The 15,367-nt window shown below is 42.1% G+C and overlaps 1 protein-coding gene across 2 annotated transcripts in view; it reads left to right on the top strand.

Moving 5' to 3' along the window:
• Positions 1-14,723, top strand: part of IGSF9B (immunoglobulin superfamily member 9B) — a 115,120-nt gene extending 100,397 nt beyond the window's left edge. For both annotated transcript variants that reach the window (XM_082273647.1, XM_082273648.1), the window contains exons 19-20: positions 12,163-12,266; positions 13,408-14,723. In XM_082273647.1, coding sequence (XP_082129773.1) covers positions 12,163-12,266; positions 13,408-13,622 — 319 coding nt within the window. In that variant the 3' untranslated portion in view covers positions 13,623-14,723. The remainder of the gene's footprint in view (positions 1-12,162; positions 12,267-13,407) is intronic.
• Positions 14,724-15,367: the final 644 nt, after the last annotated feature.

Raw genomic sequence — 15,367 nt, 5'->3', positions numbered from 1 at the left:
GTTGATATCTGCTCTACAAAGAAGGACAGAGATGGCAGCTTTTTAGGAAAGCTCCAGAGAGCAGAGTACAAATGTTAGAATATTATGATGTGTATAGACTTGCTAAGATCTTGTTATCAAGCCTCTCCAACATGTTAGATTCAAGCTGAACATTTATATGGTAGCTTCCATAGTGGCATGTACACCCCCTAATTCAGCCTTCCCCTCCCTCCCCTGCACTGCCCTGAGTAACTGTGTCTATTTCTGATTGATCTCAGCTATCTGAGCAGTGTTGACGTCATGAGCTCCTCCATCCAATAGGTAAGGGTGATCCATGTCTGAAGGGGGAAGAGGGAAGCGTGGGGTGGGCTCCTGGTGGGTGGGCAAAACATGGGCCTTTCATTCCCTCTGTTTATTAATCCCAATGTCTGCTTTAAAGGGGAACAGAGCCCAGAATAAGACAAAGTGGTCATCAAATCTCAACCAATAGGTTTTTCACTTCTAGTATATGAAGAACACTTCTTGTGTCACTGCACTCCACGGCTTCTCCCATCATTCAAATTCCTGTAATCCCATAAGCATTAGGCTTGGCACAGCTTCACCCATCTCCACAAGTCTATGTGATGACAAAGAGAAGGGGGGGGTCTGGTACTGGTCTTCCACATATTTAAGTGAAGCCACCAGATTCAGGCCCATCACCTGCTCACTTTCTGTGACCCCATTCACCCCTAAACAGTCACAACATTGAATAAGACAGATGAACTCTACACACTTTCCCCTCAACAAATGGAAATCACAAACACCGTAAAAGGGGCAGGTATGTTTATGTGATTGTGTATAATAGACACACCGACCTTGTTTGATTTCCAAGTTGTAGCATTCAATAAAAGGGGTTCTCCTTTTATAATTCTAGAGATGTCCAATAGGCCGCCATACCCTGGAAGTGTGCAGTAAAGACAGAATAGGGAGGTGAGACCTACTTCCAGAATTCCTGAAGTTTCCACCAGGCCACCATAACCCTTGAGTGTCCAGTATAGACGTTAGAAAGAAGGAAGGCTCACTCCTAGAACTCATGGGTTTTTTTTTCACCAGACCAAAATGTTTTGGGGGTGCCCAATATACCGGATAAGATGGTTAGGCCTACTTGCAGAATTCCAGAGGTGTTCATAAGGCCCTCCATACTGTAGCAGTACCCAGTATATACAGGATTCAAATGTGAGGCCTACTCCCAGAATTCCTAAAGTTTCCACCATGCCACCACGGGAATGTGCAATATTGACAGGATAGGGAGGTAAGGCATATTCCAAGAAATCATGAGATAGGATGCAGAGGAGAGGCCTAGTCCTTGAATGCTTTAGATGTCTTCCAGGCCACCCTACTCCAGGAGTTTCTTTTTGAGACCAGAAAGGGAGGTAAAACCTACTCCCATAATTCCTGAAGTCTCCATCATGCCACCATAAACTGTGTGTGTCCCGTATAGACAAGATAGGTAGGTAAGGCCTGCTCGCAGAATTCCTGAGTTCTCCATACGGTCACCATGTCCCAGAAGTTTCCAGTATAAAACAGAATAGGGAGGTGAGGTCTAATCCCAGAATTCCTCAGTGTAAACACCTAGAGACATCAACGTGAAGGTCTTATGTATAATTGGAGGCTTTGCTTCAAATATCAGAAGAATATGTGCAGCTTAGACAGCATTGGGAGTTGAGGCCTACTACTATAAATTCTTCAGATTTTCACGAGGCCAGCATAGACTGGAAAGAGAGAGGTCATGTCTACTCTCAGAATTACTGAGGTATCCATCAGGCTGCCATACTCTGGCAGTGCCCAGTATAGACAGGATACTGATACTCCTAGAGTTTGAGATCTTCACAAGGCAAATGAGTGCCCACTATGGACAGAATAGGGTGGTGAGGCCCATACCCAGAATTCCTGAGGTGTCCAACAGGCTGCCATACATACCTATACAGTGCCAAGTATAGTTGGGATAAAAATACAAGACCACTTTACCATGGAAGTGTCCAGTATAGATAAGACAAGGAGGTAGGGCCTACTCTGGGTGGGTCCAGTAAAGACAGAGGATGGAGTTGAGGCCTACTTTAATAATCCTTGAGTTCTTCCTCAGGCCACAATACAATGGGACTGGCCAGTATAGGCAGAAGAGGGAGGTGAGGCCTATTCCCAGAATTCCTGTAATCTCCCAACAGGCCACCATTTCATTGGGGTGACCAGTATTAACAGGCGGGGGGGAGGGGTTAAGGTGTTCTCCCAGAAGTTCTCAGATCTCTACCAGGCAAATTTACCATGGGAGTGCCCAGTATAGACAAGATAGGTAGATGAGGCCTAATTCTAGATTTCCTGAGTTCTTCGTCAGGCCACCGTACCCTGGGTGTGACCAAGATAGATAGATTACAAAGTTATGTTTTTTCCATTACTGCAGTGACAAGGACAGGCAAAGAAATCCTCATTTTGGGATTTGAAAAAGTGTGTTAATTTTGTTAATTTTTTTACTATCAAAAGGTGTCAATCGTAAGTTGTTTGACTCAAACCTTATTCCCACAGTCAGAAGAAGGTGCAATGTTTTGGTAAACTCCATAGGATTTCTTTGTCATTCCAAATGACATTGTAGCAAACAAAGCTTTTTCTTCAGTTTTTTTCTCTCCTAAGTAAAGTAAAATATATCCTCCTTACTATTCCACTCAAGCAACAATTTCATATAGTGACATACAATATTTTTCTTCTCTACAGTCACCTTTAGATGTATCGCTGCCATTGTAATAGTATAAAACATTATTATAATTTTGCACAGATTTATAATACAATACATAAACATTTATGGCCCATACCAGTCTCATTAACTGTACCTTCTCAGATCAGCATCAATTTGGGTTAAACAGCTGATCATTCTTTGTGTAGGATGTGTAAGAGAGCCTGGTCCAAAGCCAGCCCTGGGAATGGGTTTCAAGGGTGCCAGGTTCCCCTTTAAAGGAGACCTCTGCAACTCCTGTGCATGACAAAGCTTTGTCCTAATGCTGTGACTGTAGCAACCTCTCCCTCCGTCTTCCTCCCTTCCTGTCATGGTGAGACCCTCATCCAATGAGCCATCCTGGCAAAACTCGCTGGTGCTTTTAAAGTGACATTTTCCTCCTTCACAGCCTGTAGTAAAATTCCTCCTCACTGTGTGTCTGTCAGTGTGATCACTGCAGTCTAGTTTTTCAATAACTAATTTCTACAGTATATCTTTCCTTCATTGTCCCTGCTTGTCTCTTTGAGTGTACGTTGAGTTCTGCAATGTTCTCAGAACCCTTTATGGCAGCATGAAAGAACCGGGTGACAGCTGAGGAGGAAGTACTTGTTTCCTGCCCAGAAGGTGGACACATATCTCCTGCCTGTTGGTTGCTTGGCACTCTGTTGCCTTGACGGCTAGTTTGTGGTTGTCTTGTATATGTGTTTTTTTGCCCCCTGTTGTGGATGTCTGTCTTTATTCATGTAGCACAGACATACAGGTACATAATATTCTGACCAATCAGCAAACAGAACTTGTAAACCATCCCATCATTGTAGACAGATCAGATTAAAATCAGTGTAACCTGTTTGGTAGGTGTATAACCCTTCTATAGCAGAATTACAAAATGTATTTTCTGAATCCTAGAGGTGGTCTGCCAAGCATTTCTAAATAATACCTGCCATTTCATCTCTGGGGATTTTTCCACCAGCAATTCTGCCATTATGATGTTATGCCGTGTTGCTGGATTATCATGCTGTAATCTACCAACATACCAGTAACAATGGGATGGTAAGGTGTCCATCTCCATGGCAAGACCAGATGCATTGAATGAGCCTATTCTGTAAAAGGCGAAAGGTTATAACAAACGGCATAGAAACCAGAGTATAAATGAGCCCATTCTGAGTGCAGACTCCAGAATATGTATTATGACAGCATCATTATGTGAGTTTAGGTTTTTGAGTGCAATTCTTACTAGTCAGAGCTGAAATAGGCACCAAATATTTTATTACATCCTGAGATTTACCGGACAAAGCAATTGCTGTTGTGTTTTGAGTCACAACAAGGACGATTACATGGCAGGACCATATTATATATATATATATATATATATATATATATTACACACAGGCATATGTAAATACTGTGTATATAACACACATACAGTATCTCACGAAAGTGACTACACCCCTCATTTTTGTAAATATTTTATTATATCTTTTCATGTGACAACACTGAAGAAATGACACTTTGCTACAATGTAAAGTAGTGAGTTTCTAAACCGCTAGCAACAAAAGGGAGAACACCCCTAAGTGAAAATGTCTAAATTGGGTCCAAAGTGCCAGTATTTTGTGTAGCCACCATTATTTTCCATCACTGCCCTAACCCTCTTGAGCATGGAGTTCAGCAGAGCTTCACAGGTTGCCATTGGACTCCTCTTCCACTCCTTCATGATGACATCACGGAGCTGGTGGATGTTTGAGACCTTGTGCTCCTCCACCTTCCGTTTGAGGATGCCCCACAGATGCTCAATAGGGTTTAGGTCTGGACACACGCTTGGCCAGTCCATCACCTTTACCCTCAGCTTCTTTAGCAAGGCAGTGGTCATTGTGTTTTGGGTCGTTATCATGTTGGAATACTGCCCTGCGGCCCAGTATCCGGAGGGAGAGGATCATGTTCTGCCTCAGTATGTCACAGTACATGTTGCTACTCATGGTTTCTTCAATGAACTGTAGCTCCCCAGTGCCGGCAGCACTCATGCAGCCCCAGACCATGACACTCCCACCACCATGCTTGACTGTAGGCAAGACACACTTGACTTGATACTCTAGTCCTCACCTGGATGCTGCCACACACACTTGACACCCTCTGAACCAAATACAATTATCTTGGTCTCATCAGACCACAGGACATGGTTCCAGTAATGCATGTCCTTAGTCTGTTTGTCTTCAGCAAACTGTTTGCGGGCTTTCTGCTTTCTGGGAAGACAGCCCTGCAAATTAATTTGATACAGTGTGCGGCGTATAGTCTGAGCACTGAGAGGCTGACCCCCACCCCTTCAACCTTTGCAGCAATGCTGGCAGCACTTATACGTCTATTTCCCAAAGATAACCTCTGGATATGATGTTGAGCACATGCACTCAACTTCTTTGGTTGACCATGGCGAGGCCTGTTCTGAGTGGAACCTGTCCTGGTTGACCGCTGTATTGTCTTGCCCACTGTGCTGTAGATCGCTTTCAGGGTCTTGGCAATCTTCTTATATCCTAGGCCATCTTTTTGTAGAGTAACAATTCTGTTTTTCAGATCTTTAGAGAGTTCTTTGCCATGAGGTGCCATGTTGAACTTTCACTGACAAGTATGAGAGAGTGAGAGCGATCACACTAAATTTAACACACCTGCTCTCCATTCACACCTGAGACCTTGTAACACTAACGAGTCACATGAACCTGGGGAGGTAAAATGGCCTAATTTGTACATTTTCACTTAGGGGAGTAAGTAACTTTTGTTGCCAGTGGTTTAGCCATTTATGGCTGTGTTGAGTTATTTTGAGGAGGCAGCAAATTTACACTGTTATACAAGCTGTACACTCACTACTATGCATTGTAGCAAAGTATAATTTCTTCAGTGTGGTCACATTAAAAGATATAATAAAATATTTACAAAAAATGTGAGGGGTGTACTCACTTTTGTGAGATACTGTGTGTGTGTATATATATATATATATATATATATATATATATATATATATATATATATATATATATATATATATATATGTGTGTGTATATATACATACACACACACACAAACACACAGTGGTGGCAAAATTGTGGACACCTTTGGTAATTTTAATGTTTTGCAATTTTGCAGGCTTAAGCTCCTTTCACACTAGCTGACGCCAACATTTTGATAAGACTTTTACACTCTCTGGCATTAAAGTCATGTCAAAGTCGTGCAAGAACCTTTTCTGAAGTCACAGAAACTTCACTCATAGAGATACATGGCATTTCACATGCCTTGTGACTTGGGTTCTCACAAGTAGGATCCTAAGTCGCACAAGTGTGAAAGGAGCCTTTTAGGAAATGTTATTTTTCACCAAATGCAAAGGTTTATATTCCAATTTAAAGACAATTTAATGCTGAATTCAGTAAAAGAACAGAACTCAAATATACGCAGTACAAAAAGAGTTATGCTTACTTTAGTCTAAAAAAAGAAACACAAGTATGAAGCCCCAGGCGACGTCACCTGTGAGGAAACACTTGGGGCGGAGTAATGTGCTGGCATCATTGCATATTTCTGTTCCCGGAAGTACAGGTTATATGCTATATATCAGCCTTCGAGGTTGCTATAAAAGGGGTTTTTTATCATCTTATTGATGCAGGTGCAATCATATGTTTATAATAACCGTACCTAAAGGTTTTCACAGTATGTGGAACATCTTTCTGTGTTTTTGGGGATGAGCCCACGGGTATGGTATAGAGACGATCACCATGGTCTGCTGTACACATCTGCTTCTAAAGGGACCCCACAGTAATGCTATATATATATATATATATATTTGGAACTTTTGAGGATATATGAAGACTCAATTCCCATCACGATATTCTCACTGGGACTTAATTGTTTAGCATTATTTCTGTGCACACTGTTTTTCCTCTTAATAGCAAGACTTATGATTGATCTATTATCTCACTCTTTTATGTTTATTTATTACAAGTGTGAAGACCAGGCCTTTCCTGACACTTTTTGTTTACATGTAAAAATCAGCTTTTTTTTTGCTACAAAATTACTTAGAATCCCCAAACTTTACATAAATGTTTTAGCAGAGGCCCTAGAGAATAAAATGGTGAGTTTTGCAGTTTTTTATGTCACATGGTATTTGCACAGCGGTTTTTCGAATGCAGTTTTTTTTTTTTTTGGAAAAATTACACTTTCATGAATTTGAATACACAAACACAATAAAATACCCATTTTTATGGTAAAATATAAAAAAGATTGTGTCACCTAGTATATAGATACCTAACATAAGATTCGGTGGGACGGAAATCCCAGAGAGGCACCAGCGGGCAGCGGGGGCGACTCTTCCCGCCGCCTGTAAAAGCAATCCAATTGGGTGCTATACTGTGTTTGTGTATATTAACACAGGGGCGGCACAGTGGTGTAGTGGTTAGCACTTTCACCTAGCAGCAAGAGGGTCGCTGGTTCGAATCCCAACCACGACACTACCTGCCTGGAGTTTGCATGTTCTCCCTGTGCCTGCGTGGGTTTCCTCCGGTTACACCGGTTTCCTCCCACACTCCAAAGACATGCTGGTAGGTTAATTGGATCCTGTATAAAAATTGGCCCTACTATGTATGTATGAATGTGAGTTAGGGACCTTAGATTGTACGCTCCTTGAGGGCAGGGACTGATGTGAATGTGTAATGTATATGAAAAGCGTTGCGTAAATTGACAGCGCTATATAAGTACCTGAAATAAATAATAAAAGATATTACAATTCCTTAAAGTGAATTTTTTCCCAAAAAATTGCATGAGAAAAACTAGTGCGCAAGTACTGTTTGACATAAAAAATTGCAATACACCATTCCCAACGCACATGTTCTTGTAAAAGTGGCTACAAAAAAGTGGGTGCTGAAGTGACCAATGACAGGAACTGTGCACATTTAGAGGGGGAGATGTCACCAGCACACCATGGGTCTCCAAAATTGGATCCAAAGCTTTATTCTGCAATCGCATCAATATAGCAAACAGCAATGTTTCTGAGCCACGCAGGACCCCTTCATCAGGCATGTGAGGCATCTCTTGCTCTTGCTATAAAAGAATTGCAAAACTCACCATTTTTGTCTCTCTAGGGTGTAAAACATGTATAAAGTTTGGGGGTTCTGAGTACTTTTCTAGCAAAAAAAAGCAGATTTTTACATGCAAACAAGTGTCAGGAAAGGCCTGATCATCACACTTGTGTTTCCTTTTTTGGACCAAATTAAGCATAACTCTTTTTGTACTGCATATATTTTAATTCTGTTTTTGAATTGGCATTTGGTGCAAACGAACATTTCCTATAAGCCTTCTAAATTGCAAAACATAAACATTTTCAAACGTTTCCACAATTTTTGCCAACACTGTATAAATGCATGTTTTTGGGACATCAGAAAACATTCTCCCTGCCTTTACTCTTCACATTGTCAAGGTCCTGGGAAGAATGCAGGAGCTTATACAAGGTTCACTTTCATTGTATGAGGACAGATCAAAAGGTGTACCTGTGCACAGATAGAAGCAGTCTTCGGATGAATTCACCTTCATAAACCAGTAAAGAGAATTCATTTCTGCCAATCTAAAACTGAAAAAGACAGTTTTTAATATATAAATATATATACACATTTTTATATATAATTGTATTATATTTCACTTTTTAATTAATATAAATGAATATGAATTTATTGTCGGCCATTATCGGTACCTTTTAGCTAAAGAAAATGCATCCCTTTAAATTCTACGTATGTCTTCACACTGGTCCGTTGCTCTTCTGTTGTGGTGTTAAAAATCCAGCTTGCTGCATTTTTGGTCAGTTAAAAAAAACGCACCTACCTGTTGAAATGCATTGAAAACGCAGCAAAAATGCATCAACAATGCACCTGTGTTACTTTTTTATGCAGTTTTTGAGTCACGTGACCTATGAAAAACACACCCAAACCACAGTAAAATTGCAGTCAAATCTTGGGTGTTTTTGGCCCCATTATCAGAACCCTTTTCTTTATCGGCAAAATGCCGAAAACACTATTTTCGGCCGATATGTTTTAGCCACTGAAATTTCGCTGAATCTTTAATTGTCTGCATTCTCCCCAGTGTCCTGTCAGCCCGCCCTTCATCTGCAGAAAAAAAATGCAAGGTAATTAAAATTGCAAATGCAGAGATTAGGGTGCCATATCCATAGCAAATCTGTGGATGTATGAACAGTGTCCTAAACTTAATTTTTTTTGTTACCAGTAGCATGCACAAAAAAGTGACAACACATATTTGCAAATATATGCGTAAGTCACAATGCCCACACCAGACCTCTGTTTATACTGTGTTCAAAACTGTAAATTTCCAGATAGAAAAAGGGAGGACAGTTAAATCCAAGTGGGAGTACAGCTCCCTCAATGGATAACCAAGTGGTAATTAGGCAGAGCCTAGACTTGTTGGATTGGATATAAAGCATGTATTTTATTGTATAAAATAAAATATTTTCTATAATAGAGTTGAAATACTCATATTGACCACACAATGCACCAAAAACATCCCTTGAACACACTTAACAATGTCACTTAATAAGTACCTCCGGACTAGTGAACTGTGTGCTGTGGAATAGTTCGTATTCCCATCGCACACCTTCCTGGGTATAGGCACATCTGTTGTGGGTGCTGCAGTGATCACCAGCTGGACACTGAATCTATCACAGATAAACATACGTTCCCAGCACACCATGGATTTTGCACAGCAGCCCAAAGAAACTTTTTATTGCAAAGGGATCACATCACATCAGGATAAGTGCAAAGTTTCGGAGTCACGCAGAACCCCTTCGTCAGGCATGATGTCATCACATGCCTGACTCCGAAACCTTGCATTATCTTGATGTGATGTGATCCCTTTGCAATAAAAAGTTTCTTTGGACTGCTGTGCAAAATCCATGGTGTGCTGGCGAACATGTATTTTTATCTATGTGTGCTGCATACGTCTATGTGGAACTTTGCTTAAGTGTAGAGAAGGAGGGAAAAATAATTCCCCTAATTAGAGATAGCAGAGTAGCAGCTCACATGGGCCCCGGGGCTCCCCTTAAATAAAACAATAACAGAACAACAGGGGTCACTTCTCTAGGTAAATACGATAATAGAGGTGGCCAACATTGGCCTATTTGGGTCAGCCTTAGAGGAGTGGATGTAAATTTGTCATCCGTATACTGAATTGAATAACCCAACTATCTAGATGTGGTACGGATGGACTGCTGTACAATATCCCTGTCGCTGCTTCTGGTAGAGGCAAAATATGGAGTGAGCGCTTCTCTGAAAGGCCAATGTCATCCCAATAGCATGGTTGTAGAGTTCAAAGTTTCAAAGCAGTCCTGCAAGTATGACTAATCACAGTATATATGGAGCGAGCAGTCTAATGCCCCGTACACACGTGCAGATTATCTGAAGACTTTTGTCTGCAGACTTACCAAAAATCAAAACCTAAACACTTTCAATTTGTATGCAATCCGGCAGGCCCTTGCACTACATAGAAAAGGTAAATCTGAAGACAAAAGTCTTCAGATAATCTGCACGTGTGTACGGGGCATTACCCTGCCTTGTTTGATCCTCCCAAGCCGATCAAACAGCTTAAGCCTTGCTATCTCAGTGGTGGGTGGGTGATCGTTCTGATCCATCTCTGCTCCAGCTCCTGTTACCTGTGTGTCATTGCTGATACATCAAATGGTAATGATGATACATCTGCCATGCAAAGACGGGGTATTCGCGGTGGGTTCCCTGGGTCCTTTCTTGGCTGTCATAAGCCAGCATTGCAAGGATTGCATCTTGCTGCTAGTGATGGCATGCCGTCTGAGGTACTCGCCCCAAGTTCCCAGGCCATGAGCATGTCCGTTGGGAGCAGACAGTCCCAAAGGTCTGGTGACGTAACTGTGACATCAATGCGTTTCGCTACATCCATGCGTAGCTTCGTCGATGCCCACTTATGACAGCCGAGTAAGGACCGTTTGGTGTGTATTGCTAGAGAGTTTTTTTTTTTGGAGGGTGCATGTGATTAGCACAGGGCCAATCAGCACTGTCCAGACAGAGTGTCAGGGGTCCTGCAGCCCCAGAGGACAGTCAGAGTAGAATGAGAACTCTTCCAACATGCTTTAACCAGACATTCATAGAAGCCACAAGACCGCTATATACTGCCAAGACAAGGTATTTAGTAGTGATACACCGAATTTTTAGCCGCAGAAAATAAAAGTTTTCAGTGCTGTGCCGAAAGAAAAAATGGCTGGCAAAATATGCCTGAAATTTTACATCGATTTTGACGCAATTTTATTGCAATTTTATCTTGGTTATGGTGCGTTTTTCATAGGTCATGTGACTCAAGGGGCATTTTTGATGCATTTTCAATGCATTTTAATGAGGAGTTGCGTTTCTGGTGTGGTTTTCCAAATACAGTATGCACCAAAAATCCAGCAAGCAGGATTTTTAACACAAAATGTGCTGATAATGGCCAACAATAAATTCATAATAATTTAAATTCATTATATTAATTTAAGACGTTAAATATAATACAATACAATTATTTATATATATAATAAATCATTTTAAAAACCGTCAGTTTCGGCCACGTGCATCCTGAATTTTCGATTTCGCCACTGAAATTTTGATTTCAGTGCACCACTAGTATTTAGCAGTTTATATTTACTAAAATAACTGCATTTCCATGTTTTGTGTACTGGGGGAGACCAGATAAAGTAAATGCAGAGTCTTGGGTTTAGTAACACTTTCATTCTAGAAATGCTGAAATGGTGAAAAAGTATACAGATTGATTTGGTTGGTCAGCAAAATACAGCTAAAATCCATCCTAATCATAAAGAAAAGTTTAAATAGTTTTGGCATTTTATAAACCGATCCCCACAGGCTCCCAGTGAAAATAAAAGAAGACATTAATACACAGTCATATGTAAGGGAGCAGAGAATAAACTCAAGATGGACATCCAATGATATCAAAGAATGAATTGATGTGTGGGATGGAGCTGTGTGATTGGCTGCAGAGTGTGAGAAGATCCCTTCCCCCTTAGTATTACAGGTCACCACTTATTATTGCATGAAATAAAGTGCAGTAACTCAAAGTGACCAAACTTGACCCTTCTCTGAAATCTGATTGCTTGCAATGGGTTACTGTGATTTCCTGGTCATTTGCATAGTGGCAGTGCCTACTGTTAGGTAGACGGTCCTTGTGTTTGTATGAACCTCCTAGCAGGACATCATTTAGCTGATAAGGCCCTCTGTCTGACCAACCACTCCCTGTGCACTTCATACTAACATTCAGACATGTGCTCAGATGGGATGAAGGTGTCTTGTAGAGGCTGTCCTTCTCCCAGATTGCCATGGCAATGATGTGGTGACAGTGAAGGGGCAGACTGCTCCCACTATGGCTCTGACCACTCTCTTCTCCCCCTCCAGGCTTGGGTTAGCTGCTGTACCTGAGAGGTCTGAAGTCATAGATGACCGCATCCATAAGCCCAAAAAATCTAGCAAGGGCAGATCAAAATCCAGGAAGCACTCTGGTAAGAACTGCTGAATGTGGTGCTGTCTGTACAATTTACTACACATAAAGAACAATGTCACTCGTAGCGACATGTCTTCTTCTACTCCCTCTATTTACACTATATTATCAAAAGTATTGGGATGCCTGCGTTTACACACACATGAACTTTAATGAAATCCCAGTCTTAGTCTGTAAGGTTTAATAGGTTTAATATTAAGTTGAGTTGGCCCACCCTTTGCAGCTATAACAGCTTCAACTCTTCTGGGAAGGCTGTCCACAAGGTTTAGGAGTGTGTCTATGGGAATGTTTGACCATTCTTCCAGAAGTGCGTTTCTGAGGGCAGGCTCGCAGTCTTCGCTTTAATTCATCCCAAAGATGTTCTTTCGGGTTGGGTCACTCTGAGCAGCCCAGTCAAGTTCCTCCACCCAAACTCGCTAAACCATGTCTTTTTGGACCTTGCTTTGTGCCCTGGTCAAAATCATTTGGTGGAGGGGGGGGGGGTTATGGTGTGGGGTTGTTTTGTTGGGGTTGGGCTTGGCCCTTAGTTTCAGTGAAGTGAACTCTTAAGATGTCAGCATACCAAGACAATTTGGACAATTTCATGCTCCCAACTTTGTAGGAATAGTTTGTGGGATGGCCTCTTTCTGTTCCAACATGACTGCGCACCAGTGCACAAAGCAAGGTCCATAAAAACATGGATGAGCGAGTTTTGGGTGGAGGAACATGACTGGCCTGCAAAGAGCCCTGACCTCAACCCGATAGAACACCTTTGGGATGAATTAGAGCAAAGACTTTGAGCCAGGCCTTCTCGTCCAACATTAGTGACTGACCTCAGAAACGCACTTCTAGAAGAATGGTCAAACATTCCCATAGACACACTCCTAAACCTTGCGGACAGCCTTCCCAAAAGAGTTTAAGCTGTTATATCTGCAAAGGGTGGGCCAACTCCATATTGAACCCTACAAACCAAGACTGGGATGCCATTACAGTTCATGTGCGTGTAAGGGAAGGTGTCCTAATACTTTTGACAATATAGTGTATCTCAGGTCCTTTTCCGATCATCATGTGATATAGCCTGCCATCTCTTATTCTCTTCTTTCTCTGTCACGTAGTTTAGAAATGAGTCTGTGTATTAATGCGCACTGTCTCCTCTTCACCAGATGGATCCACCTCGCAGGTCTACCAGCCGGCCACAGCCATGTATACTGACACTCGCTGCATTCGTAGGAAGAAGCGCCCAGCTCGACAAGACCCTCTGTCTCGCCTGTCCGCTCTGAGGGATGAGCTTTGCCACCGTTCGCTATCTGACGACCGGGCTGCCATACTGACCAGCACCGAGCCTGACGATTCCAGCGGCCATGCCACCCTTCTGTGACCATCCTTAGAGAGAGTCCTGTATTATGGGCCCTTTCTGTCTCTTGGTGCTGACACTACCCACCCTCCCTCTGAAAAAAAAAAAAAAAAATGTGAGCAGCAAGTTGTGCGTTCATTCCTACCTCACCAACCCTGTGTGTGCACGGAGGAGAGACTTAGCCTCACATGTTGCAGACATGTACAGTGTTAAGATGGCTGCTGGTGGGGGGTGGGGGGCACACATGCTGGTCACAACTTGGCACTTTCTTTGACCATAGCACATGTGGCAGCTCTGAGAACAAGGCCACGTCTCACAGCCCAACCCACCCAATGGTGTTTTTATGTGAACCGTAGCAGAGAGTTGTGCTGTGAGTCTAGCCAAGCCGCTGCATGTTTACATGAACATGCCACGGCGTGTCTGTGTATACATGTGTTTGTACGTGTACCCGCTAATGGGTGCGCCTTGACTACGCAGTACATAGAGAGAATATTTAGACATAAAATGATATATTTTATTGTGTAGGGGTTAGACTGATTAGATGTTTGTATTATTGGGGAAGGACATCACTAAAGCTGCTGAATGACATCCATCTAGTTTGTACTACCTATTCATGTGTTCAATAATTATTGTTATTTATTTAATTTATTTGTCTTGTGGCCGGCTTCTCCGAAACCCTTGTTAGCAGTGCAGCCCACTCCCATCTCCGTCTCCGGAGGGGCCAGCCACGACAGAGGGAGATCTTATCTGGGGTGTTCACAATTTCGTCGTGCTGGGTGGTGAAGTTGGGATAAATTTTAAAGAAAACCTGTCGTAAGAAAAACATTGCGGACTTTGCTCTGAAAATGCTGGTGATCTGGCTGTTTTCCTAAGTTTATTTCTTTCTGAGTTACTAACCGAAAATAAGCCAGTACATCAGGAAAGTCAGAGAAAAGCCAGAAGTCCTTTTCTGCATACTTGTTGGAAGTATCGAAGCCAAAGGGTCAGCCAATTGCTGTTTTGGAAAAGGAGAGGCCATCAAAGGTGGGCTCCAGGTTTTTGTCATGACAGGTCACCTCTAAGCACATGAAGAAGTAGTACAAGCTGTTCTGCAACTTCTTTTGTTGCCGTTATAGTTTGTTTTTTTTGTTTTTTTAACAGCTTTTTTTTTTTTTTATGATGTAATGGCGATAAAGCCCTCCTGGGCCGGCATCGTATGGCAGGGGGTCCCACGGATTGCATGTGATATTCTCCATAAGCTGCTATTGTAATAGCTGAGATTTGAATGTGATGGTTGTGGCAGAGGGAATATTTGAGGTAATCGTGTAAGCAATAATTTCCAGAAACTGCTGCAGATGGTTTAGCTCTTTCGTCACATTTCCTCCCAGAATGTCTTGTATCACTGGGTCACCTTCTTCCAGGACTGTTGAGATGGAACGCCTGAAAGTCTCATTACTTAGGCGACAGCAAACACGTAAGGTTGTCACAAACCCATACTAGTGCCAACGATACAGAAAGAAAAAACAAAAGTACCTCTCAGTGATGGGAAGCGGTCTATCTGGCATCCCCATCCATCACACATGGTCCTTATTGTGGTCAGCTGTTCCTGAGCAGAGTTGTCCTCTTTAGATAATTTGTGTTGAATATGAAGAACCTGTTGTGTGTTAAGCCTCGTACACACGCGTCGATAGTTGGCCAACGTCCGATCGGCCGATTTTCAGCTTATTAGTAAGATGCTTCCGACAACCGACTCCGACTTTCGGCTGAAAAAAATCTGGTGTGCAGGCTAT

The sequence above is a fragment of the Pelophylax lessonae genome, assembly GCF_965119305.1.
Source record: "Pelophylax lessonae genome assembly, chromosome: 12".
Taxonomy (NCBI): Eukaryota; Metazoa; Chordata; class Amphibia; order Anura; family Ranidae; genus Pelophylax; species Pelophylax lessonae.
The sequence above is the reverse complement of the archived record's forward strand: the minus strand, read 5'-3'. Positions and strand labels throughout refer to the sequence as shown.